At 42.3% G+C, this 27,909-nt stretch overlaps 1 protein-coding gene across 3 annotated transcripts in view; it reads left to right on the plus strand.

The window, feature by feature from the left end:
* Nucleotides 1–22,527, plus strand: part of EEF2K (eukaryotic elongation factor 2 kinase) — a 35,519-nt gene extending 12,992 nt beyond the window's left edge. For 2 of the 3 annotated variants that reach the window (XM_084295794.1, XM_084295795.1), the window contains 13 exons: nucleotides 2,004–2,175; nucleotides 4,232–4,381; nucleotides 6,219–6,351; nucleotides 7,072–7,199; nucleotides 7,791–7,992; nucleotides 8,235–8,302; nucleotides 9,079–9,156; nucleotides 9,984–10,046; nucleotides 11,326–11,460; nucleotides 11,844–12,032; nucleotides 12,431–12,555; nucleotides 13,918–14,096; nucleotides 22,166–22,527. In XM_084295794.1, coding sequence (XP_084151920.1) covers nucleotides 2,004–2,175; nucleotides 4,232–4,381; nucleotides 6,219–6,351; nucleotides 7,072–7,199; nucleotides 7,791–7,992; nucleotides 8,235–8,302; nucleotides 9,079–9,156; nucleotides 9,984–10,046; nucleotides 11,326–11,460; nucleotides 11,844–12,032; nucleotides 12,431–12,555; nucleotides 13,918–14,096; nucleotides 22,166–22,275 — 1,732 coding nt within the window. In that variant the 3' untranslated portion in view covers nucleotides 22,276–22,527. The remainder of the gene's footprint in view (nucleotides 1–2,003; nucleotides 2,176–4,231; nucleotides 4,382–6,218; nucleotides 6,352–7,071; nucleotides 7,200–7,790; nucleotides 7,993–8,234; nucleotides 8,303–9,078; nucleotides 9,157–9,983; nucleotides 10,047–11,325; nucleotides 11,461–11,843; nucleotides 12,033–12,430; nucleotides 12,556–13,917; nucleotides 14,097–22,165) is intronic. The other variant, XM_084295796.1, reaches the window with a different exon arrangement.
* Nucleotides 22,528–27,909: the final 5,382 nt, after the last annotated feature.

Below are 27,909 nucleotides of genomic sequence, written 5' to 3' on the forward strand. Positions count from 1 at the left end.
CAGAACGGTGAAGTGTGGGAGAAGACAGAGGAGGGACATTTTTTTTTCCTCAGAGAGTGTTAGGAAATGTGCCTGTGGGCATCAGCATCTGGCTATGAATCGGTTTGTGCAAGTAGAGCATTCCACCCTCTGCAGGCTCTGAAGATGAATGTTTCCTGGAAAATGTGTGTGTTTTAAGCTGCCTCCTCCCCTCTTCTTTGCAGCTGCAGAATCTGGAGGAATTGCATTTCAGGTCTGGTTTCACTTCTGGGAAGAGAGATTCCTGAATGACAGTAACATGATGCTTTGAACTTTGAGGAAAAAGGGGGCAAAGTAATCCTTCAGTCCTTCAGTTTTGTATTGGTTTGGTATCTGTTCATGCTGGTGGCTCTGCTCTTGCAAAGCCAGATAGATAACAGCAGTATAAAAGCCTGGGACATTAACAAATCTTAGTCTGCTGACATTGCTTTTAGTTCTTGTTTCTGAATGACCAAATTCCACATTAGAGAATATCTTGAGTAGTGACACAGACAGTTTATTCTTGTGGCTTAATCTATTGTACAAAGAAAGTATGTAAGTTGTGTGTCAGCTTCCTGCTCTTCGGTCTTCCATAACTCTCAGTGTGTGCTGATATTTCCCATCTGGAGCTCTCTTCTAGATTTTTGCAACTCTGCAAGTCTTTAGTCATTGCACTGACAGCATTAGCTGCTCTTGGCTCAGTGAACTGCAGAGTGTTGGCTTTAGAAGAGCACATTAGCTGGCTTGTTTTATGGAGATAAATTTATTTCTTCAAAGAACTGGAGAAGTTTCAAATCATAGCTGTAATTCTTACCTCACCTGTTCCTTCTTTCCAAGGCCTCTGTTACAGTGACTGTCTATCCCTGCAGGATGACAGACTATCTGCAGTTGCTTTTCCTTTAGATCCTCTGTGCACTTCTAGCTCTGTACCAAGGTCTTGGGAGTGAGAGAGGGAAGAAAGAAGTGGGATGGATGAGCATTTGCTGCTACTGAGTTCTCAAAATGTTCAATTTGCCACAGCACCGAGGAAGGCTCAGAACCATTGATTGTCACTGAGCAGAGTAGAACTGCTTGGTAGCCAGCCATGCCTTACTCTAGGTACTCTTTCATACTCCTCTCCCATCAGACTTTCTTGGGGTGTCCAGCAGTATGACTGCTGCCACAGTAGATGGGTTTTAATACATTTTTTGCCAGCTTTTCTGTTGAATTAAGTCATTTGGGGGAGGGGAAGGAAGGGAGAAGTGCTTTCCTCCTTTCCCTGTGTGTCCTATATAAATTGATCTGGCTGCTCTGGGATAGAAGACTGACTGCTTTGAAATCCTTGGTAACGTTTTTTTCCCTGTTTGATTTGAATGTTGGCATCTTCTACAACCACTGCTTAGTCTACTTCTTGGCAGCCAGCAGATCCTCTCTTGTCAGTCTTTTTTTTTTCACTCTTGAGGGATCTGTGGATTAAAGATTTGCACATGAACAAAAGTTAAAATCAGAGGAAGAACTGTCATCTGCACTCCACTTTCTGGGAACAGTGGGGATACTGGATAGTTGTCACCTGTGTGTTGAGAAAGCAGCAGTTTGCTCTTCTTATAGGAGAGATTTGTCTTCCCTCAGTTTACTTGAAATGCCACTCCCTGCTCATTTCTGCATAAAATAATTGCTGGCTGTAGAACAGGGTGTTAAGATGGCAGCAACCCTTCAGTCTGTTTTTTCTGGATGTGGGGAGGGAAAAAGAAATCAGAAAAGGAGGAAGTTCAAAGTAAAAGCAGCAGTCAAATGAAACAGGCACTTTGGCAAGACCCAGCCATTCGTACGGGATGTTGCTTGTTCTTCTGCTCCCTACCTGTGCTTTGCTTTTCATATAAAATATCTGGTATATAACATAAGATCCAGTCCAGACTGAGGGTAATCCTGATCCCATGGCTTGGCTTTGTCGGCAGAGACAGAGAAAAGGGGAAAATTGAATTAAAATTATTGGTTTTCTTTTTATCAGAAACTGGTTTGTCTTTCAGGAAAAAGCTGTCCAACTTCTTACACACGCAGAACTGGAAAGGTGCCTATAACTATGTTGCCAAGCAGTACATAGAGAGCGTAGGCAGGGAGGTATATTTTGAGGATGTCCGACTTCAGATGGAAGCAAAACTCTGGGGAGAAGAGTACAATCGGCACAAACCACCAAAACAGGTACGTTCAAAGTTCTTGCTATGCAAAATCTTTTCTATGCAAAACTTTATGCTATGCAAAAAATCGGTCTTGCTCTTCTATTAGATAGGTTTCAGATGTATTTAGAGAGGATTAGTTGATCATGTTCTATTAAATGTAACTGCTGAGTCTTCTGCCCTGCTGTGTTTTCCATTAAATGGTAGTTGTTTTTAACAAAGTAAATGCAGAAATTGCTTTGCATATCCAAAATTAGTCACGTGGGCTTGTGAATATTTGACTGTTCTCAGCTGTTGACTGAAGACCAAAATAAAATGGTGTTTGCCTTGCTCTTTTTGATATTTGCCCAGCTGCTTTTCAGATAACCAGAGATGTGACTATTTATTGCCAGCAGCAGTCTCAGTAAGCATTTAACTATTAGTGCTCCAGTGAGGTAAGTGCTTAAGTCTTGTAAGCCCATTTTGACACCTCCCTAGCATTGATTTTAAGAAGAGCTGAGAACCTGGGTAACATTATGAAGCTGTTCAGATACAGATTTCTGAGGAACAGTCAAGAACTCTCCAAAAAACGAAGATGCTGTACCTTTGTCTTCTTTAGGTCACTCAGTGATAATGTCAGCACACTGTGTTAACTACAAAGCATTAAGACACATGAAACTGCCAGGTGGTTAGTGTGTCAGACCAGGCTTAGGGCATCAAGAGAAGTTCCCATCCTCTTTGCAAGGGATGTGCATAAACACATAAGATTTGGGAAGAGGGGTTCTGCTGTGTTGTGAATCATATTTCTGGTGTCCATGGTAAGCATTTTATACAGTCTTATAAATGTAGCCAGTATAGCTCTGCACTTTTCCATGGTGGTAAGCTGGATAGCAGCTGGTCAAAGCTGATCTTTGAGTCCCAGACAAAACCATCTCCAGAGCAATCAGCTTGTTAAAAGACAAGAATTAAAATGCAAGGATGAAGGACTGCAACTGTCGTGCATTCTCAGCCAGTCTCTCCTCTTTGTTCAGTGTGTCTGTGGTATGTATCAGCATACATACGAAAGGGTTGTTAGACATTGGAACAGGCTGCCCAGGGAAGTGGTGGAGTCACCATCCCTGGAAGTCTTCAAAAGACATTTAGATGTAGAGCTTAGGGATATGGTTTAGTGGGGACTGTTAGCGTTAGGTCAGAGGTTGGACTCGATGATCTTGAGGTCTCTTCCAACCTAGAAATTCTGTGAATCTGTGATACATAAGCTGCTTTAATCCGCTGCTGGTAGCAAATACCTGACTTGGACTGTGGCTTCAGTTGAGTGGAAGCCAACATTGGGACGGAACTGTGCTTCTGCTGTGGGAACTTGGGTCCTGCTCTTGACTGTGCCACAGACTGTAAGTGACGTGTGAGATGTGACAGGATGCTTGGGTCAAAATGTATGCCTCGACGTGGGGGCTTTGACAACTTAATTGTCAAAAATAGGAAGTGCTTCTGAATTTGTGGACTATGTGCATTGCCTTCTGTACAAGGGTTAAATAACAACCGTCACAAAATAGCAAGACGAGACATAGGGTGAAGTGCTCAGAGAGGAACCTAGATAAGTTTTTAATGCCACCTGAGAAAGATGCAAACAACAGGAAAGTTGTGATGCTTTCTCCTTTAGGAGTGCCTCTGGGATAGTCTGTGTGGAGGTGGGGCAAGATACAGAAATATGTGAATGGTAGAGGGTCTTCAGTCCTCCTTTGAAGAGGCATTTCTACAAGTTGTGCAGTAGTTACTGTATGTTTTGCTGTTTGGAGCACACTCTTTGCAGCACACTCCTAAGGTACCCAAGGAAATAAAAAGAAAGGCAACTTTCACTAAAATTTTTTCAGTGTGATTATTTGCAGAAATGGTCTGTGTTTAAGTGACTGCTTTTAATTTATGAAATTCCCCCAGTTACCTAAGAAGCACATGACTCTTCCTCCACCCCCTTGTTAAACAGGCAGATCTTGGCAACTGTCTGGCTTTTTTTGCTGGCAAAGTTTTCACAGCTGGAGCATTCACACACATTAATCTGAAGGCAGTATTCTGTTAGTCATTGTTTATTTTTCTTCCCTTCCCAGGTGGATATAGTACAGACCTGTATTATTGAAATGAAGAACAGACCTGGAAAGCCTCTTTTTCATCTGGAACATTACATTGAGGGCAAATACATCAAATACAACTCAAATTCTGGATTTGTGCGAGACGACAACATTCGTCTTACTCCGCAAGTGAGTTTAATGCTTTCCATAGAGCCTGCTGCAAGCAATTTGTTGGCTCTGTGCAGAGATTTTGCATTACTGCCAACAGAGGAAATTGCAGCCTTTCCAGAACAATGCCAAATTATTTTCTCTTTTTGCAGTATGTCTTCCCCTTACTTGGGGTGTGCTTTTTCAAGTGCTGAGCGTTTTTTTATCACATTTCAATGTCAGTTGATTTTTAATTTCGTTGAACACGGTTAATACTCTTCAGAAATTGTAAGCCCTGTTCCTCTAGTTACAATTACAGGCGTTAACATTCTTAAAACTCGCTTCAAGTTCAAGCAGAGGGGAGACATCTCATGTATTATGTACTAAGTAGGCTGCTGTTACCTCAGAGGAATACACAAAAGGAAGTGGCAGATACCTAACTGATGTAAACAAACATCTAGCACATTTACATATAACAATTTGTGTTTTTCAGACACAGCCTCTGAGTAAGTGAATCTGAGATTGCTTATAGAAATACAGCTACAGTTTTAAAGTGATTGGGAATTCTTGTGTTTCACAGAGCTTTTTAAAATACAGGCCAAGAATGCAAAGTGATCAGCATAGCAAAAGTGTGGTTTTTGTTGTTTTTTTTTTTTTTTTTTTTTTGAACTGGGAGTTGAGGGTTATATTATTTTAACTTCCTCCCCCCCCTATTTTTAAGGTATTTGTATGATACTTAACGTAAGCAGAACATTTATGTTCAGTGCTGTGCTTTTACAAGTTGGGAACAAAGTGTTCTGTGAGACTTGCTACACTTAAAGTGTTTGTCTATCACCACCACTCACCTCCCCCAGGCCTGGCAGCAGTGTTTTGGAGGCCTTCCCAGAAGATCCTAATGTCTCAGCTTTATGCCAAAGAAAAGGGCTTTTTATACTTGATACTTGGAACTCAGCATTTAAAGAGTACGAACATACATTTCACCATCTGATACACAAATGTAAAGGCAGATAGTGGAAGAAGAATTCAGGGGATGCTCGTGTTTTCCTTCTGCAAAGTGGGCCAGAGCTTTGCCTGTTGGCAGCAGGAGGCAGTGTCCGAGGGCTGCAGAGCTTGTTGATTCATAGGCACAGCCAGGATTTTTATGCAGAAGTGATTCTGCACTGGCTCCAGAGCCCATTGTTATTCCCTCCACCTCATGCTCCCTACTTCTAAAGGTGAAGACTGTAGTGGAAAATGGGATGTCCAGTACTGCAAGGAGCAATAGAGCAGTCCCCCCTGCATGTTCCCATTCCTGCCCTTCACCCTACTTCTTTCAACCTTTCTCTGGGCAGGACCAGGTTGGAGAAGCAATGCCACGGAGGCAACAGATAATCCTTTGTGTTTAGTAGATGCATCTGAAATTTCCTTCCCTGTTTGGACCCTGGGGAGCAATTACTCCTTCCCCAGCAAATTCTTAATATTGAATTTAGCCATTGCATAGGATATTAGATATTCTGATAAAGTCTGAAGGGCAGTATTTAGTAAAAACAATTTACCATGGACTGTTAGTGCTTCTGTTTGGCCCTTGCTTAAAATTGGCGGCCAAATTCTGTTTGCTTGATTTGCATGATTTCACTTGAGCCAGTCAACCGGGACTTATACGAAAGCATAATCTCACTGTGACTACGTAGGGATAAAAAACACTGTGTATATGTAGGGATAAAAATCCCTTACATCCTCTTAGTCTCTTACTGTTTTCATCATGATGTTCATACCAGTTATGTTTCCCTAGTATCATTATGTGATTTTAGTGGCCATTTGTAAGTGGTCACAGTAATTGTTGCTGTTCTCAGTAGTTCAAGGGTGAGTTTTCTCAGACATTTCCTATGCTTCCTTGCAGGCCTTCAGTCACTTCACCTTTGAGCGCTCAGGACACCAGCTCATTATTGTTGATATCCAGGGAGTCGGAGATCTTTACACAGACCCTCAGATACATACGGAGAGTGGTGCCGATTTTGGAGATGGCAACCTAGGTAAAATCGCTTATCCTGTTTGACAAGCTAGTGGATGCTTATTTTCTCTTCCTGCTGCATGCTGATTAGCAGCTATTGGCTGAGCAAGCAGGGACTTTTCTGAGGGCCTTGGAAACAGTTGCAGAACTTATACTGTAAGCAGTCCTTGAACTTCTGTCACACACAGGCAGATTTAAAATGGGAGCTGATCTTGGCTCAAGTCTGCTGGCCTACTATTAGACCAGACAAGTAATGAAATTAAGTAGCTCCCTGTGATGTGAGAATGATCGTTACTTTTAATTTCCTTGCCGTGTTGCAGGAATGGATACTGCTGAATATAGAGAGGTAAGTTTTGCTTATTTTTAAAGCTCCATGTGTTCATACATTAAATAATCCATAGGACACGGCAAGTCTTGTAAGCAGGATCAGTTTTAGGCACGTGTTTCTTTCTTAACAATGCATCCAGTTTCATTGGTTTATTATGTTCTGTGCATACATAGTTTCTGAAGAATTTGCAGGCTACTTTCACTTTGTCTTTCAGAGAGGCTAAAAAGCACTTAAAGGATTTAAAGCAGAAAATGAAAGTAGGTTGAGCACTGTAGTATGAAACAGGTTTTTTTTCCTTTTAGTTTTGCCTTTAGCTTCTTAGAAAATTATTTGGGACTTCTATCTTTTAATAAGTATGCCATCGTATAAACATTAAGTAAAAAGCTTATTCAATATTTTTTTTCAATGCCCCAGGTGTTCGAGGTATGGCCTTATTCTTTCATTCTCATTCCTGCAACAAGATTTGCAAAAGCATGGGCCTTGCACCATTCGATCTTTCATCCAGAGAGAAGGATGCCTTGGATTATAATAACAAATTGCTTGTAAGTGCTTGATGGAAAAAAGTGTAGCTAAGCAGTATAGATGAATTATTTTAACTTTAAAAGCCCTGTAAATAAAACTCTAGTGTTCTATTTATATGGCAGATAAAAGCAGATTAATCACTAATAAAGTAGTTTAAAGTTGACTTATCCACACTTGGCTCTGAATTCATGCTGTAACTTTAATTAATAGGGAATCTTGCAAGACAAACACATTTAGGACCAAGTTCATCTTTGAATGCCGAAATCATTAGTAGGTTTTGTGGGTCACAACACTAATTCAGGGAGAATAAAGAATAGAGCTGTTTGTCTTTAACTGACCTCAGCTTTAGTTGATGTTTGTGAGACTGGGATCTGGTGAAAAGTTTTGAATGAAATTCAGTCCTAAACAGAGCTCCCTACGACTGCAGTAATGCTAGGACTTGATATTTTGTTGGCGTCTAGAACTTCTCAAAGCAAATAGTTATATATACGTGTGTGTATTTACCCCACACTCTTGTAGAGGGCCCCTGATATGCAGTCATGTTGGCTTGTGTAGCGTACTCAGAATACAGTGAAGCATTATTCACAGGATTTTCTTGTTAATTTGCCAAGGAATCTGCTCAGACAATTCTACGTGGCACAGAGGAAAAATGTGGCAGCAGCCGGGTGAGGACAATTTCTGGTAGTCGGCCTCCTCTGCTGTCCCGCTTGTCTGAAAACTCTGGAGATGAGAGCATGAGCGATGTAGCATTTGACTCTCTACCCTGCTCTCCTTCTTCAGCAACACCTCACAGCCAAAAGATGGACATGCTTCGTGAGTGAGCCTCATATGTAACTTGGGAGTTCCAGAATGTTTGGCGGTGACTTGTTTAATTACACAGGTTTTAAATACTCAGCATGTTGTATTTAATCAGGTACTTCCGTGTAGCTAACTAATGTTTTTGTTTCTTTGGGATGCTTTTGTAAAATAACTAATAAAAGTAAGATGATGGTATCTAGAGCTTTCTCATCAAGCATGTTATCCTTAAAATAAGATATATGTATTTTTGTTCCTAGATTGGCCGGTGTTTAATGAAGTAGATAACTTGGTTCACAAAGACTACGATCAGCTTGATAACCAAAGGGTAAGTGTCTTTCCAGCAGAAAATGAGATTGCAGTTCCTTAATGAATGTCTCTTTGAAGGATGGCTGGAAGGCTTTGTTCAGAAAGAGCATGTGAAGGCTCTCACCCTGCTTTCAGTGCTGCAGGTCACATTACTTGCATGGATTTGCTGTTTTTTAATAATGAAAGAACACTTTATTTTAAAATAATTGTCTATCTGTTTTTTTCTCCAGAAATTTACTTGCATCTGGTTTATTTTCACAGATAATTAAAGTGTGTACCTATTCCCCTGACTGCATGTTGTGTCTTGGGCACTTTTGCCAGCTGATATAATATGAAGGCTAAACAGAATCCCCATTGATTAGGTCTCTGCAAATATTTGTACTGTGGGATGTTAGAGAACCTCAACTGAGGAGACCACAATATGTCTGCGATAATCCCTTTACAAAGAGATTTTTCCCTACTGCAGGGCACCAATACCAGGGGCTGTCCATTAATTGTTTTATTTTTTAATTGCCTAGGACTGAAAACAACATTAAATGGACTCTGGGTTTGATCAAGTATGCAAGTCTTTGATTATTTTTTTTATGTATCTAAGAAGGAACATGAACTTGGACAGTGCCTTCTGGATCATTACGTACCATTCTGCCTGTCAGCACAACATAAAATCCTTTTCATCCAGTATCCCAACATACCTCATTGAACCTAGCAGAAGTTTTGCTCTCTGGGAAGTGTCAAGCTGAGATCTTTGCAAAGGGCAGTCCTAATTCTGCGATGCTTTCTTTTCATCTTCTGTAGGATTTTGAAAATGGTGGAGACAGTGGATATCCCAGTGAAAAAAGAAGTGAGTTAGAAGATCTGGATCATAGAGATAGGGTAAGAATCTGACTGTGGGTTTAACAGAATTGGCCTTCTGTTTGTACTTGAAGTGATTCCACAGAAGAATCTCATTTTTATCCCTTTTGATCTAGACTTTGTAAATGGAAAAAACAGTTGGAAAGAAACTCCCACACATTGCAAAATTACTTATTTTTCTTGGGAATGTTAATGACACTTTTATAGGAAAAACACTGTTTGTAATGGGGAGTTTAATTTCAAACATTACATTTGATTGCATGTTGTATGTTTATGGTTTTTTTGAAGTGTTCTGTATTGCATTTGAGCAACATTGATTAATAGCCAGCTTCTTGTCATATTGAATCCGTGAATATGACCTGTTTTCAGACACGCTTAACCTCTCTACTTTCTATGACGTTACATGATTTGAGGTTAATGAACAGAACTTAATGTTGTTCTCAGTTAATAACATTCACCTTCAGAATTCCTGGGGCTTAGTTGGTTACTCATTTAAAGTAAAAACTTCAAGATATGTTTCTTTACCTGAAGACCTTAACTAGATGTTTAATTTGTAGATAGGAAAGAGAGTATTGCTTCCAAGGATAACACCTTTTGTCACATTTGAGTTGGCAAGGTATTTGTCATGGAATATATAGTTTACAGGATTAAAGCCTGGGTATGCCATATTCTGTACTGTTTCAGCATGTTCCTTTTTATATTATAATACCACCGAGAGAAGAAAATCCATTGGAAACTATTTTGATCATTGTCTCCATTATTTTTGCTGGATGGGAGTAGTCTAGAAGGGTAACTGGCACGCATCAGTTGCTGTAAATTAAATGATGCAAATCTTTACATTAACATAGGGCCATTCAAACAACAACCGAAGACATGAATCTGATGAAGACAGTTTGGGAAGCTCTGCAAGGGTAAATAAAGCAGAAATGTTCATAGACAATGAGTTTACCACTCAGATTGTCCTTTGTTCCACTCATCTGCTGTCTAATATTACATCACTAAATCAGATGTCAATTTTCCTTCCTTTTCAGTTGCAGAATGTCTGTTTATAACAACTAACCACTCTACATTCTTTCCTTGTTTGTTTTTGCCTTTATTTTTCCATTAAAGGAAAACTATGAATAAATTGTCACCTCTGTAATTGGTCCCTAACATAAATTAGGAATTCTGCCTGGGTTTCCCACTTGAAATTGTAGTTCTATGGATTTTTTTCTGCCTAACTAGATATTTAATTTCTGCACTTTATTTTTTCAGCTTGTCTTATACATGGTTGGATAAGACTTTCAAAACCTGCAGTATTTGAAATATGTGACAATGGCTCTCTCCACTGTATATCTAACCAAGTTAGAAAAACAGACATCTATGATTTTGCAAAATACAGCTTCTGTGATAATTAGTTTCTGTGGCTATAAACTTGAGCAATTCTGTTTTGCAAGGAAAGGGGGGGGGGGGGAAGTTTTGACAGCAATGGATCATTTAATTAGATATTATTTTACGAATTTCCTTGTAGTGGTTTATGTATTGTGATTTCAGGAAACGGAAACAGCTTTAACAGGCTGAATTTCTGTGTCAGTAGTTTTCCCTATTGTGTTTTCATGTGTACATCCAATGGCTTGCTTTCTGATAGGATTTTTTTTTCTTCTTGGCTAGTACTTCTCATCCACCCATGAGGTTGAAAAGTTGTTTGATCTTGTTTGTGTTGGTCATTCTGAGAAACATCAATACATGTACATGTATCTGCCTATCATCTTGTGTATTGTTACTTTTCATTCTTCTAGAATTGTTGAATGCAAGCAGCATTTAAAGTATTTTTAACTGAAATTCTGACCAGAAAAGTATGGGTTTAATATTTTGTTCATGGGAAACCTTAGTGTTTGCAGTTTGATTATCCAGGTACTTATTTTTGTAAGTACCTATTTCCTGATTCATAATTTAAAGGTGCTACTTTGCTTAGCTGCTGTCATTTAAGGAAGATACTTGTTGTAGTGTGCCTCACTGTGTTTTTTCTTTGAAGAAACACAAACGCTTATTCAGCTGCTAACATGACTTCTGAAAGCCATATCTTAAATGACAGTATTTACTAATAAATGACAGTATTAATGTGGGCTTTGATTTCTGGATGGTAATCCTTTTGAATAATAGAAAATTTTAAATTTTGGAATAGAAATAATAGTATATTGCATGTTTCAGATCAGTGTGGAGAAATGGAATCTCTACAATTCTTCCCGAGTCCACATCCACAGACCATCCTGTGTCGCTCAAGAAATTCAGAGGCTTAATGCTCTAGAACTTGAAAAGAAAATTGGGAAGTCAATCCTTGGGAAGGTAGGATGGGTCTAGTAATTCTGTTCTTTCCAGATGGAAAAAAGAGATCTTGTATTTATTACTTATTACAGGTGCTTCACTGCATGTATTAATTGTGCAGGTGAAAATAAATAACAAGTGTATAGCTTTCTGTCACCTAATCATATTTTATAAAGCAGTTCTAAGCTCAGGAACCCATGTGTTCCATCTGCTTTTGGACTTGCAATATCTGGGCTCCTTTGGCAAGGATCCTGCTGTTGATTCTGCAGTGACACACACAACTAGATTTAAGTAGTCACCTCAGAGAAGTACTTTGTGCCTAAGTGAAGTATAGGCACAGGGCTTTTGAAGAATCAGATCTGTACTTAATATTTGTGTATCTTTCCTGTACTATTGCATTCTAGGTTCACCTGGCTATGGTTCGCTACCATGAGGCTGGACGTTTCTGTGAGAAAGACAAAGAATGGGATCAGGAGTCAGCTCTGTTTCACCTGGAGCATGCTGCAGACTGTGGGGAGCTGGAAGCCATTGTTGGGTTAGGACTCATGTGCTCTCAGCTGCCACATCACATTCTTTCTGAAGTTACTCTGGAGGTAAGCAATAAAGATGAAAGAAAAAACCAAAAACAATCCAGAATTGTGTTCCCCTGGAAAATGAATATAAAAATAGGAGGAAATTGAGATAAAATAAAAACCACGGTTAGGTGTTCTGTAGTCTCTTCAGAGAAAATAGGTGACTTTGTAGTTAAGGACTTAGATAAAGAACTAAAAATGCTGCTTGTTCATAATTTTGTGAGCAAGTCACTACATACCTTTAGGAAACATTTTGAAGTGATCTTTACTAATCAGCTCCTCAGCAGTTCATGGCTGGGCCTGTTTCTCAGACATTAAACACTTGCAAACATTATAGATATGGAGAAACAGCGTTTAGTGTTAGAGGAAGGGATGACTTTACTCAGCATGTATTCTAGAGGTTTTGTCTCTTTTACTAGGACACAAAAGAGAATAGAAAAAAAGGATTTGACTACTTGCTGAGAGCAGCAGAAGCTGGAGACCGCCCTTCCATGATCCTGGTAGCAAGAGCATATGATACGGGTGTAAATCTTGGTTCAGACAGGTACTGTGCGCAACTGAGTAACTTAACTTATATAATTGCTACATACCTTCCTTTCACATGAAGAGCTGTTATGTCATAATGCTGTGGAACAGTATTTTGGAGTAACTTCAAACTTAACCCAGGTATGAATAAAAAAAAAAAAAGGGTTTAGGCTATGATACATCAACACAGAAAGAAAATCAGAGACCTATTTCTGCTACGGGGCATCCATATTTTGTCCACCTACGTGCTTGATTTCAGCCCTCATACCAAAAGTTCCCTATGATGAACGGTTTTCTTTGCTCTAAAGTTGGTGCTAAAACTCTCTTGATTTCAGTGGGAGTTGCGTAACTGAAGACCTTAGAGTCAGGGGGGAAATGAACACAAGGTTCTCCTGGAGAAATAGTACCTTAAAAATAAGTAAAAAATATTTACAACTGCCATGTCTCCTCCTTAGTGATTTTTTTAAAAGCTGTTTTTAAAAAGTGGTCTGTTTTTTTTTTCCTAATTAAATTGTGAAAGAACCCATAGAACAGGAAAAATAAGTCATAAACTGACCATAGTCAAGATGCAGTCACATAAATGAAGTATTTGTCACTGTTAGTCTTCCATTCCTTCGCATAATAAAAGTAGAAATGGAAATTTGACAGGAGCATTGTCTTAAAACAAAGGATATTACTTTCAACTAAGTATGATTTTAAGTTTTATGAAGTCTAAAAATGCACTTACATCAGTAAGTCTCTCTTAGTTTAGCCAGCACTCCTATCTTGATAGGAGGGTTAGGAGCAGCACTTTGACTAACAAGTAGATCATAGTTTGCCAAAAGGCTACACAATATATGAGTTTGATTTTTTTAGCCTTTTAGATGAGTCTTTAAAAAATGGATAAATATTAATTGCCTTAAGTACAAATATAACAAGTTAGGATAGCTATTTTTTTGCTTTTGTATTGTAGCATGTGTTTGTTATTTACTTGTTTTCTGTTTTGCACAACAGTGAACCTCTTGGCAATAGTGAGATTCAAAATAATGTGACGTTTCTCATTGAAGTGCACTGAGTATTTTCAATGTAAAAGTAGCTATTTTTAAAGTATGAAACAAATTCTGTGACTTCAGTTTATTTCTGAATCAGTTATCTTTACAAACAGAAATGCCAGACCTAAAGCATGTAATTAATAATGAAAGTTCGCGTAGGAGTTCGAGAAACTTCATATAATTTCTCATCTGTTATTACTGCACAAAGTGACCCCATCCTCACTTGGCATAGTGACCATAGTGACCGCTAAAGACTCTGAGAATCTAGTGAAAAATGGAATTCTTAATCTCCAGTGCAAAGTGCATTTGTTTCTTAAGGTAATTGTCTTCTATATAATTTTTAACTTCAGAGCACAGGATTGGAAGGAGGCGCTGTACTGGTACAATGCTGCCCTGAACATGACTGACTATGACGAGGGAGGTGAATATGATGGCACTCAAGATGAGCCCCGGTATCTGCTCCTGGCCAGGGAAGCAGAGATGTTGATGACAGGAGGGTTCCACTTGGATAAGGATCCACAGAGATCAGGCAAGTCTGCATTTTTTTCTGTAATTAGTAATCCTGCTTTTCCTTCTCCCCCAGGAGGTACCCCAAAAATAAATTTCCTAATTCAGCTGTTACAAAATGTAGAGAGGGTCAGTACCCTCGGATTTGTAGGTGGAGCTGCAACGACACTGGGTTGATATAAGGCTGAAAATGGTGAAAAAAGATTTTGCTGATGACAGGGTAGTGGGTGGTGCCTGGTCTAATCGTGTGACATGCTGAGTGGCTAGCAAGCACTTTCACTGCCTGTGAAGCCACAGAACTGCAGGTTGCTGCTTGTATTTTGAGTTGCACCCATAACTTCCAGGTCTTACATAGCATTGTCTTATTGTATAAATCTATATGTCAGGCATCTAAGTTTTTATGATCTTGTTGGGGGCTCCCATGGGCCAGGCATGTTTATGATCCTCGTAAATATATTGAAGAGCCATCAGCAGCCAGGCATGTAACTCTGAACGTAGAGGGAAAGACAGACTCCCAGCTGGTGTAACTCTGCTGGCAGTAGAATACACAGCGGCACTCAGATCTGGCTGTGTAGTTTGACCTCAGTTTCTCTTTTTGTCCTTTAATTGCTTCAGGATAAACAGATGGTTTTACTTTACCATGTTGTCGTGGTTTAACCCGACCGGCAGCTAAACACCACGCAGCCGTTCGCTCACCCTCCCCCCTCCCTCTCTGGGACGGGGGAGAGAAATGGAAAGTGAAGCCCGTGAGTTGAGATAAAGACAGTTTAATAAGACAGGAAAAAAAAAATAACAAAAATAATAATAACAATAATAATAATGATGATACAATGGGGATAATACGAAAGTAATAATAGTATGTACAAACAAGTGATGCACAATGCAATTGCTCACCACCCGCTGACCGATGCCCAGCCTAACCCCGAGCAGTCCGGACCCCTCCCCCCGGCTAGCCACCCCTATATATTGTTTAGCATGACGTCAGATGGTATGGAATACCCCTTTGGCTAGTTTGGGTCACCTGTCCTGGGTCTGTCCCCTCCCAGCTCTTACTGCACCCCCCAGCCTGCCCGTTGGCAGGACAGAGCAAAGGCTGAGATGTCCTTGGCTTAGTATAAGCACTGCTCTGCAACAATTAAAGCATCGGGGTGTTATCAGCACTCTTCTCATTCTAAGCCAAAACACAGCATTCCACCAGCTACTAGGAAGAAAATTAATTCTGTGCTAACTGAAACCAGGACATCTATCCACCCCTTATTCCATACCATTTATGTCATGCTCAGGTTACACTCTTTTCCATACATTCTAATTAGTCACCTATAGTAATCATGGTAGTGATAACATACAGTATAATATACTATTTAACATGGTGCAATTCAGTTCATGGGCTATTCTCACCCAGTATTAAATCTCCTTGAGGTACACACCGGACCTCTCCGTTCTTTTGCATCACCCACCAAGTATATCCAGGTCCCTGAGCGAAAACAATTCCACGAATAGGTTTGCCTTTTCCTGAGGCAGGAGTAGCCCAGACTGTTTTACCCAGCATATTTTTTACATGCACTACAGGAACTTTATCCCCATCTACAGTACGTAACAGGTTTGATTGGGCAGGTCCAGCTCGGTTGGTAGATCCCCTAGTATTGACTAACCAGGTGGCCTTTGCCAAATGCGTATCCCAGTTTTTGAACGTCCCAGCGCCCATTGCTTTCAAGGTAGTCTTTAACAGGCCATTGTATCGTTCAACTTTCCCGGAGGCTGGTGCATGATAGGGGATGTGATACACCCATTCAATACCATGTTCTTTGGCCCAAGTGTCTATAAGGTTGTTTCGGAAGTGAGTCCCATTATCTGATTCTATTCTTTCTGGGGTGCCATGTCGCCATAGGACTTGCTTTTCAAGGCCCAGGATGGTGTTCCGGGCGGTAGCATGAGGCACAGGATATGTTTCCAGCCATCCGGTGGTTGCTTCCACCATTGTAAGTACGTGGCGCTTGCCATTGCGAGTTTGAGGGAGTGTGATGTAATCAATCTGCCAGGCCTCTCCATATTTATATTTCAGCCATCGTCCTCCATACCAAAGAGGCTTTGACCGTTTGGCTTGCTTGATTGCAGCACATGTTTCACAGTCATGAATAACCTGTGCTATAGCGTCCATGGTCAAGTCCACCCCTCGATCACGAGCCCATCTGTATGTTGCATCTCTACCTTGATGGCCTGAGGTGTCATGGGCCCATCGGGCTATAAATAATTCACCTTTATGCTGCCAATCCAGGTCCACCTGAGCTACTTCAATCTTAGCAGCCTGATCCACCTGCTGGTTGTTTTGATGTTCTTCAGTAGCCCGATTCTTGGGCACATGAGCATCTACGTGGCGTACTTTCACAGCCAGGTTCTCTACCCGAGCAGCAATATCTTGCCACAATGCAGCAGCCCAGATAGGTTTGCCCCTACGCTGCCAGTTGTTTTGCTTCCATTGCTGTAACCATCCCCACAGGGCATTTGCTACCATCCATGAATCGGTGTAGAGATAGAGAACTGGCCATTTTTCTCGTTCAGCAATGTCTAAAGCCAGCTGAATGGCTTTCACTTCTGCAAACTGACTCGATTCACCTTCTCCCTCAGCAGCTTCTGCAACTCGTCGCGTAGGACTCCATACAGCAGCCTTCCATCTCCGATGCTTCCCCACAATACGACAGGACCCATCAGTGAACAGGGCATATTTCTTTTCATTCTCTGGCAACTGGTTGTATAGTGGGGCTTCTTCAGCACGACCCACCTCCTCCTCTGATGATATCCCAAAGTATTTGCCTTCTGGCCAGTCCATGATCACTTCCAATATTCCTGGGCGACTGGGGTTTCCTATTCGAGCCCGCTGAGTAATCAGTGCAACCCACTTGCTCCATGTAGCATCAGTTGCATGATGCGTAGAGGGGACCCTTCCCTTGAACATCCAGCCTAGTACCGGTAATCGGGGTGCTAGGAGGAGCTGCGCTTCAGTACCGACCACCTCCGAAGCAGATCGAACTCCTTCATATGCTGCCAATATCTCCTTTTCAGTTGGAGTATAGCGGGCCTCAGATCCTCTGTATCCCCGACTCCAAAACCCCAGAGGCCGACCTCGAGTTTCCCCAGGTTCTTTCTGCCAGAGGCTCCAGGTGGGGCCGTTCTCCCCGGCTGCAGTGTAGAGCACATTCTTTACATCTGGTCCTGTTCGAACTGGCCCAAGGGCTACTGCATGGACTATTTCCTGCTTGATTTGTTCAAAGGCTTGTCGTTGTTCAGGGCCCCATTCAAACTCATTCTTCTTGCGAGTTACTTGGTAGAGTGGGTTTACAATCAGACTGTAATTTGGGATGTGCATTCTCCAAAACCCCACAACACCTAGGAAAGTCTGTGTTTCTTTTTTGTTAGTTGGTGGAGACATAGCTGTTATTTTGTTGATCACATCCATTGGGATTTGACGACGTCCATCTTGCCATTTTATTCCTAAAAACTGGATCTCCCGTGCAGGTCCTTTGACTTTATTTTGTTTTATGGCAAAACCGGCTTTCAGAAGGATTTGGACTATTTTCTTCCCTTTCTCGAAAACTTCCTCTGCTGTGTCACCCCACACAATAATGTCATCGATGTACTGCAGGTGTTCAGGAGCTTCCCCCTGCTCTAGTGCAGACTGGATCAGCCCATGGCAAATGGTAGGGCTGTGTTTCCACCCCTGGGGCAGCCTATTCCAAGTATATTGGACTCCCCTCCAAGTGAAGGCAAATTGTGGCCTGCACTCTGCTGCTAGAGGGATGGAGAAAAATGCATTAGCGATATCAATTGTGGCGTACCACTTGGCTGCCTTCGATTCAAGTTCATACTGAAGTTCCAGCATGTCCGGCACTGCAGCACTCAGTGGTGGCGTGACTTCGTTCAAGCCGCGATAGTCCACTGTTAGTCTCCACTCGCCATTAGACTTTCGCACTGGCCATATGGGACTATTGAAAGGTGAATGAGTCTTGCTGATCACTCCTTGGCTCTCCAATTGACGAATTAGCTTATGGATGGGAATCAGGGAGTCTCGGTTGGTGCGATATTGCCGCCGGTGCACAGTTGTGGTAGCAATTGGCACTTGCTGTTCTTCGACCCTCAGCAACCCCACAACAGAGGGGTCCTCTGAGAGACCAGGCAAGGTAGATAATTGTTTCATGCCCTCTGTCTCTAAGGCAGCAATACCAAAAGCCCACCGGAACCCTTTTGGGTCCTTGCAGTATCCTCTTTTAAGATAGTCTATGCCAAGGATACATGGAGCATCCGGACCAGTCACAATGCGGTGCTTTTCCCACTCATTCCCAGTCAGACTCACTTCAGCCTCCAATACAGTCAACTGCTGAGATCCCCCTGTCACTCCACAAATATAGATGGGCTCTGGTCCTTTATAGCTCGATGGCATTATAGTACATTGTGCACCGGTGTCTACTAAAGCCTTATACTTCTGTGCGCGTGATGTGCCAGGCCATCGAATCCACACAGTCCAATAAACTCGATTGTCCCTTTCCTCCCCCTGGCTGGAGGCAGGGCCCCCCTAATCCTGGTCAGAATCTTCCTCGTTTCTGTGTTTGAAGGACTGTCTGCTGGAAGTTGGAGCAGCAAACTTTTCGGAGAATCCCTTTTTCCTGATTGTTTTCTTTTGCAACTCACGTACCCGTGCCTCTAGGGTCGCGGTAGATTTTCCATCCCACTTTCTCATGTCTTCTCCATGGTCTCGTAAGTAAAACCACAGGGTGGCACGGGGTGAGTACCCACCATATCGTCTTCCTTGTGTGGGTGAACGCCTACCCCTGACAGCTGAGACACTGCTTTGTACAGGTGCGAAGGAGAATAATCTCTCTTCAAGTTGGTGAACCTTTTCAGAAAGTTTCTCCCAAGTGTTCTCCTTTGGTCGGTGGGCACTGGTTGGTTCAGGTGGGGAGGACAATAGATTCTCTTCAAGTTGGTGAACCTTTTCAGAAAGTTTCTCCACAGCTGAGACGCAGGCCTGTAAGGAAGAGGAGAGACTTTCTTCGTACTGCCGGAGTTGTTTAGCCGCTTCACCCACTGTGGGTTCCTCATCCTCTTTCCAGGCCATTATTGCCAATGAGCTGGCATATGATGATGGTGCACTCCGTACAAACTTCCGCCACATGGGTCGTGTACACTTGACTTCATCTGGATCTGTGGATGTTTGATTGAGGTCTGGATCCTCATAAATCACTTCCCGTACGGCTAATTCCCTCAGGTACTGGATTCCCTTCTCCATAGTGGTCCACTTGCCTGGTAGACATAAAATATCTTCCTTGAAGGGATACCTTTCCCTCACAGCTGAGAGGAGACGCCTCCAGAGGCTGGTGGGTCGTGCTCCATCTGCAATTGCTTTGTCAATGCCGGCGTCTCGAGCAAGGGATCCCAGCCGCTTGGCTTCCCTGCCGTCTAATTCCACACAATTGGCTCCAGAGTCCCAGCACCGGAGCAGCCAGGTGACAAGCTGCTCACCTATACAGCGACCAAAATCTTTTCGCACATCTCGTAGCTCGCGCTCGTTTAGGCTTCGGGTAGTTACTGTTGCTCTTTCGGCATCCTCATCTTCCTCCTCCTGAATCCTTGACGGCCCAGCGTCGTCATCATCTTCGTCATCTCTATACTTAGTTTTGGCAGAAGCCTTACCTGGATTGGCAGAAGACTCTCTGCGTTCTAAACGACTTGAATTTCTGTACCATATTTTCACCTTCTCTACAGGGGCAGCTTGCACTGCTACTGCTCGTTTCTCTGACTTTGTTACAGGGTCTGCCACAGGGGTTGGAATGCCCTCTGCAGGGTCAACTTGCACTGCTACAGCTCGTTTCTCTGACACGGCCACAGGAGCTGGAGCGGCTACAGGAGCTGGAGCAGTTGCAGGAACCGGAGCTGTAGCGGCTACAGGAGCTGGAGCTGGAGCTGGAGCAGTTGCAGGAGCTGGGACTGGAGCAGCAGTAGGAGCTGGAGCTGGAGCGGCTTCAGGAGCTGGAGCTGGAGCGGCTTCAGGAGCTGGGACTGGAGCAGTTGCAGGAACTGGGACTGGAGTAGCGGCCGGAGCTGGAACTGGAGCGACTGCAGGAACTGGGACTGGAGCAGCTGCAGGAGCTGGAGCTGGAGCGGCTTCAGGAGCTGGAGCTGGAGCAGTTGCAGGAACTGGGACTGGAGTAGCGGCCGGAGCTGGAACTGGAGCGACTGCAGGAGCTGGGACTGGAGCGGCTGCAGGAGCTGGGACTGGAGCGGCTGCAGGAGCTGGAGCTGGAGCGGCTGCAGGAGCTGGGACTGGAGCGGCTGCAGGAGCTGGGACTGGAGCGGCTGCAGGAGCTGGGACTGGAGCGGCTGCAGGAGCTGGGACTGGAGCGGCTGCAGGAGCTGGGACTGGAGCGGCTGCAGGAGCTGGGACTGGAGCAGTTGCAGGAACTGGGACTGGAGTAGCTGCAGAATCCACCGTAGGGGTCACAGTGGCCGTTGGATCTGTCACAGGGTTTGGAGTGGCCGCAGGGTCTGTCACTAAGTTGACAGCAGTATCAATGGCAGCTCGATAGGCATGAGCCAGGCCCCAGCACGTTACAATGATTTGTGTTACTTTGGAACTGCCAGAATCATTACACCTTTTTTTCAAGCATTCTGCCAGTTTTTGAGGATTTTGCCATTGTTCAGGGGTGAATTTCCAACACACTGGGGGTGCCAACTGCTCTAGATGCCTGCCCATATCCACCCATACTCCCTGCCACCCACAACTATACTGCCTCCGGGCAGATCTCCGGATGAGCTTCATAAGTAGTTGTTTAACTTTAAGCAGAATCTGAAGTGCATTCATGAGGCAGAACAACAAGACTATGGTATTCTGAGTATTCCAGAAATATTCAATATCTTGGAGAGCTATTGTAACAAGCTCAGGGGATAAGAGGGTGGTGAAGGAGGAAGGCAGAGTGACCCAGGAGGATACAGGGGTGGTGAAGGAGAAAGGGAGAGTAAGCAAGTAAGGAAAAATATCCTCCCCTTTCCCCTCCACAGATTGACTCTCTAATGGAGAAAAACAATAGGTATAATTGCTAATAGTTCCCAAGATGCTGTTTCCAAAGTACAGAGTCCACGATGTTACTGAGTATAAATACCAAGTTAGAGTCATGACCAGATATCTTATCGTCTCATAAGCCATTGCTATAACACTTAGTACCATAATGGTCTGAAACCAGGGCCCGGAGAGGAGAAACAACACTACAGAGAGCAAATACGGAAAATAATGTACTATAATACTCAATTTGGAAAACAGGCGCAGCAGAGTTGTGATTAAAGCAATCAGCATCATGACAAGTGACTATTAAGCAGGTCTAATCCTTACACCAATTTTAGTTTAACACACTCTGATCAGATCTGCCGTTATCTCAACCTTTCGGGCCCCACGTTGGGCGCCAAAAAGACTGTCGTGGTTTAACCCGACCGGCAGCTAAACACCACGCAGCCGTTCGCTCACCCTCCCCCCTCCCTCTCTGGGACGGGGGAGAGAAATGGAAAGTGAAGCCCGTGAGTTGAGATAAAGACAGTTTAATAAGACAGGAAAAAAAAATAACAAAAATAATAATAACAATAATAATAATGATGATACAATGGGGATAATACGAAAGTAATAATAGTATGTACAAACAAGTGATGCACAATGCAATTGCTCACCACCCGCTGACCGATGCCCAGCCTAACCCCGAGCAGTCCGGACCCCTCCCCCCGGCTAGCCACCCCTATATATTGTTTAGCATGACGTCAGATGGTATGGAATACCCCTTTGGCTAGTTTGGGTCACCTGTCCTGGGTCTGTCCCCTCCCAGCTCTTACTGCACCCCCCAGCCTGCCCGTTGGCAGGACAGAGCAAAGGCTGAGATGTCCTTGGCTTAGTATAAGCACTGCTCTGCAACAATTAAAGCATCGGGGTGTTATCAGCACTCTTCTCATTCTAAGCCAAAACACAGCATTCCACCAGCTACTAGGAAGAAAATTAATTCTGTGCTAACTGAAACCAGGACACATGTCAACATGACTTGATGCTGTTTCCTCTTCTAGGTGAGCTCTACACAGAAGCAGCAGAAGCAGCAATGGAAGCTATGAAAGGCAGACTGGCAAATCAGTACTACCAAAAAGCAGAAGAGGCTTGGGCGATGATGGAAGAATGACACTGCAATTAGCAGTTCTTGTATATAAATTTTTTTATATACTGTGTTTGCAGCTAAAAAGATATATTTTTATGTGGCGTTACCAGTTTATTTTTTGTATTTTAGTTTTCTAATTTTTTGAGGGTGGAAATCCAAATGTAGGCAGTATGTAGGGTACCATAGTGCACTTCTGTCAGTGTTTTAAAGCTGTAATGCAGACACACTTGACCTTTACATATATATATATATATATATATATATATATATATATATTATATATATATATATATGAACTGTTAGAACTGAGTGGCCTGAATTATGTCATTTCTTGTTTGCTTTGGGAGAAGTGAAGCTGATGTCTACTTGGGTTTCACATGTCCTGCTTTTCACATAGTAAATGATCAGTATGTTTGCATTTTTCTTCTTGCCACACACAGAATATTTCATTTTTTCCTAGATTCACAGCATTTCTTCATTTTTGGTGTATCTCACCAAATTTGCATGTGGATATAGATTTTCAATGTAAGCATGCCAAGCATGCAGCTACTCTTAATAAGTAGTCCCACTTTATCAATAGGCACTGTTTCCTTCTCAAAGTAATTCCAGATAGAATCCATATGCTTTGGAGAGGAGGAGGGGGAAAAAAAAAAAAGCTTCAGATTAGCAGTGAGGCTCTTCTGGGTACAATATGTGTGATTACCAGCATTGCGTATTTTCAGAAAATCACTAATGTTTCTGATGAGGTGAGGAATCCAGCTACCTCTCTCATTTTTACATTTTGTACCATATAATAACCTTATTGTGTAGAATTCTACTGATCTCATACGGTATTTGCCCAGTGATGTACAATAGCAAGATCTATAATATATTAGTAATGTGTAGTTATTTTTACAGTGACATCTCAATTTTCAGCAAAGCTAAGAAGTTTCACTTGAAATGCTGGGAAGTGTGTTCTCATTTTCAGAAGGACATTTGAAAAACTTAGGGGATGTTGATTCAGCCATTATTATAGAAGATAATTTATCTGGTTTAAATGGCTTTGTGTGTTTTATCTGCTGTCTTATGATTCATGAAGTAACTTCACATGATACTTCATGATAGATTTGAGCTGATTGATGAAGGATATACACATAGCTTTACAAATGTCCAGATTACGCTGGGTAATTTATTAAATACTACCATACATTACAAAGCTTATTCTCTGTGGAATTAGTGTTTGGGAGTTTTCATCTGAATTTTAGCATCTTCTACAGTTTACAACTAAGCGTCCTAAAAGACAGTTCTGTTCTTCAGAAGAGACTGAGGATGGTTTAATGGTTTTAAATGTCAGTTACAGAAAATTACTGATTTTAAGGAGAAAACATTATCCCCAAACACTTGAAATTTTGTATCCTGTTTGCATAATCTGAAAAGAGTAATGTAAGGACAAATACATGGTGGTGGTTGACTTATCATGGCACAGATATAAATCTCTTCCAGCTCCAGTATTTTATTCCAAAGCCACAGTGCCATCTGTACAGAAGACATAGCAGCTCTTCCTATTTCTTCATCTTGGTTAAGTTGTTTTAGTTGTTGCAGGAGATTATGATGGAGGCTTCATGCTGCCTTGGCCCTACGGTCTCCTGAGGATGTTGACTGGGATGAATAAAGGGAAGCTCTTATGAAGTGCTGAGTATCTGCAATACTTAGCCAGTCTCATTTTAGCACAGCTTTTAAGAGTATGTGTAAAAATAAACAAGCTGCTAGATGTTGTAGTTGATTTCAGTGTGGTTCCTTGCATTCACATACAAGGACTATTTCTTGTAAAATGTCGAAACTGTTCAAGAAACAGAAATTGTTTCTTCCTTTCCTTTGTGACTGTCCCTGCCACTGGGCCCAAAGTTGCACTCCCCATTTACTCTTTCTGACAAGTGGATCTTAAATTATTGTTTAAACCATATCTAAGCATGATATTAGTAACAACTGTCGCTGTCTGAAAGAGAGATGCTGGTGGTAAAGGAATTGAGATGGAAAGACTTGAATCTCTTGCAGGAGAGAAGGATCCTTGGATTTTGTACTCCTGAGCAACCACGAAGCAGTTGCAGCCATTAGAGTGGCCTTGGAGCAGCCACATCTTCTTGCCATAAAATGTAGGGAGTGCGGGAAATAAGTGCTTAGAGGTTTTTTTTTGTTTTTATTTGTTTTAGGGAGAGTGCCTGATTCTGTGAGGGTACCAGGTGAAGCTCTTCACCTACTAAATGACAGATTGTCCTAAGTTGAGTTTAGGTAGGTATTGGTAGGTACTAAAATAACCAAATTCTTTGGACATAATATGCTGAAGTTGGGCTGGAGTTAGTAGGATCACAAGTTGGTTGGATGCTTTAAGTGCCTATCCAAAGTTCTGCTTTAGGTACCTAAAGTCTGTTTTGGATGTGGCCTTTTTGCTCTTTCAGTGCATAGCATTAAATCATCACTTGTCAGTGAAAAGTGAATGTGCCACTCATCTCTGAAGAACAGTTAGTGTTTTGTGCAGAACTGATACAGTGTAGGCATTATAACTAATGCAGACAAAACCTTTTGTTTTCCATGTAAGGTGTTAATGCCAAGTGTTTGAGGTTTTCCTAGAGAAGGAAGCATGTGCAACCCCACCAGCTATGTAGGGAGGAGAGGAGATTGAATGTGACCATCCGAAATATGTAAGTAAAAGACTCTAGAGTATAATTATTGACACTTCTTGACATAGTTTCATTTGTTCAGTTCAGTAGTTGCTAAATTTGCTGACAGTTCTCTGTAGATCTGACATGCAAATGTATACACGTGATTAATACTTTGTTTACAGAGTCCTAAGGCGATATATTATTTAGCTATACAATAAGTAGGACTGTCAATAATTCGAAAATTAAAATAGTTTACAGAAAGATGCACAAGTTGTTCTATGACATTCTTTTGAAGAGAAACTATTTGATAGACTTCTTGAATGATACTGCTATATGCTGTATTTTTAATCTATTCACAATGAATAAATCTGTATTTTTTTAAATGTGAAAATAAATCTGAGGCTTGGTATAATTTACCTGGGTGTAGTATTTCTGAATGTCATTGGGAGTGTTGCTTGGGCAAGGACAGCAAGATGGAAGCCTCTGTTTGTATACCAGACTGCATGGTCATTTTGCATATGCAAATACTAATTGCCTGCATCACACTGTTTTTATTCTGGCTGGTCAATAAAGTTCTCTTTTGTCACTTTTCTCAGTAGAGTTTTAGTCATTGCACATGAGGTGTTTTTGTTTGTTTTAATTTGCCAAAGTTCAATCCTACTATTGCAAGCCTCCAGAAATCCTTTTTTATTTTGTTCTTTTCAATCCCTGTTCTCATTCACTTTCAACACTTGGAGGAATAACTCAGAGGAAATCACCAGATGTGTAATGAGAAAATCAGTGATTTTATCAAGAAAACTAAAAGGTCGATGTGTTGATTTCTTTACATTTGATTACTCCTGCAATGTCTGTAACTAATATGGAATAAAATAATGACTGTAGCACTCACTGTCAGGACTGTTTCAGACACATCTGTATGCTTCCAGTCATTGCTTGGTCCTGAGAAAAAAATGGAAATATTTGGTCTGGGGGATACAAGGTGGGAATTCTTTGTAATGGGTATAATATCTAATGACACTGTCATTTCAGTCTGATTTATTCCCCTTTATGTTCTAGAATAAACTGATACTAGCCCTTTTAAACTGTTAAAACTTACTGTTGCTTTTTTGTTTTAATTGGACAGGTGTAATTCATTGTAACTGTATAGTTTAAACAATATGAAATAGTAGATTCTTAAAACAAAAAAAGCCCTAGTGGGGCCTCTTCACTCCACTCTTAGTGTCAGTAAGGTAGAAAAATAGTGATACTTGGCATTGCAAGTCTTATGCCTCAGCTGCTGTCTCTGAGAGCTGGAGTGTTTGGCAGGTGGAACAAAGGAAGCAGGGATTGCATCAGTCAGAAATCATGGAGACAACGCTTCCAGCTGAAGAATATAAATAAGAAATGTCTGTTTCCTAATTACTGGTCTGTAGGACTGACTTGAATCTCGCTATTTTCCTCACAGGTGTAATTTCACTTCTGAGAGTAGAGTGGCTGCTAACAGATGAAGGTGTAGTTTAGGTGAGCCAAATCAGGACCTCTCACCTGCATTTTAAAAGGGAGGATTTTGCTTGAGCCTCCAGTTGGATTCTAGGCCAGTGCTTCTGGTGGTGAGTCAGGTTGTTTTCAGGTTTAAGTTGGGGGAAGGGAGGGGGGGCTCATGTGCCTCCCACTCTGGGGGATCTGAACACTTCATGGAGAGCTCGCTATGAGGTCTGGTCCAGAGTCTGGGCATAATAAAAGGGGTGAGTCCTTGTTCTTCTCTAACTCCTGTGTCAGGAAAGCAATATAATGTGGCAGGTAGCTTTGAGTTTTCCAGTAAGTTCACTTTTAATTTGCAAAAAGTCCCATGATCGTCATCTTAACTGATAAAAGTAAAATGACAAAGTTAGTGATCCAGCTTCGGGGGGGACCTGTGCCCTGGTAAGTTTCGGGTATACATATTTCTTCAGTGTTTGAGGGAAGCTTCTCTGCAGCCAAGGCAGATGTTTTAGGGCAGAGGCTGAGCTTGCCTGCAGCAGAGGAGCCAGCACCTCTCTGGGCTGGTGTTGGTACCTCACAAAAGTTTCTGGGGCACCAAGCAGCCCTTCCAAGAACACCCAGGAGCTGTGCTCCTGCCTACAGCCTCTTGCCCCTCCCCCCCAAAAAAAAAAAAAAAAAAAAGCTGCATCTCTGGGTGCTGTGCCCCCTGCTGCATAGGGATGTGCTGGAGGACAGCTCACTCAGGCTCCCTAAACCTGTCTGAATGTGCAAAACCGTAGCAGGGGTGAGGATCCCCTTCACACCTGTGTGTCCATACCCTCGTTCCACAGTACCTGTAGCAGCGCAGGAAGGTTTTGGCCAGGCAGGGTCAGGCCTGGCAGCCACCTTGAGGGGCGTTACAGGGACACAGGGGCTCTGGGAGCAGCTGGGCCTGCTGGGAGGCAATGAGCTGAGGTGGCCAGGAGCTCTGGGGCAGGGTTATTCCTGCTCTCCTGTTTAAGTGGACTGCTGTAACTACAGAATTAAATTGGGCTGCGTTAGCAGATGCCATCTTACCCTAGACAAGCTGGTATCTTTTCCCAACTGCAACCCCTTGGGTCTAGTGAAGGGTCAGACCTGTGTGAATGCCCAAGAACCTGCCCCAGGCACCTTGCTGGGGCCCGGGGCCTGCTCGGCCTGCTGCCGGAGCATTGTGCGGGCTGTGGCAAAGCTGGGGGGAAACATCCTGCTGACTCTTCAACCGAAGTGGGGTTTGAGCTTTGCAGCAGCACATCCTGACACGTGGCTCTTATGTTGTTTGTTTGTTTTTTTTTTTGACTTTCAGCCTCCGGCAGTGCCAAGGTGGCAGCGGTGGGGGGTGGCAGCCGGGCCCTCACAGCTCTGGTGGGTCGGGACAGGATGGGATGTTGAGGTGGGGATGTAAAAAAAAAAAATAAATAAAATACATAAGGTTTTTTATTTGTAACGTGGAAATGGTGCGTAGAGGGAGCAGTTGGGCTCCTCCTTTTGGAGATATGGGGGCTGCTAAAAGCAAAAAATTATTTAAGAAAAAAAAAAA

The sequence above is a fragment of the Netta rufina genome (assembly GCF_964035555.1).
Source record: "Netta rufina genome assembly, chromosome: 15".
NCBI lineage: Eukaryota > Metazoa > Chordata > Aves > Anseriformes > Anatidae > Netta > Netta rufina.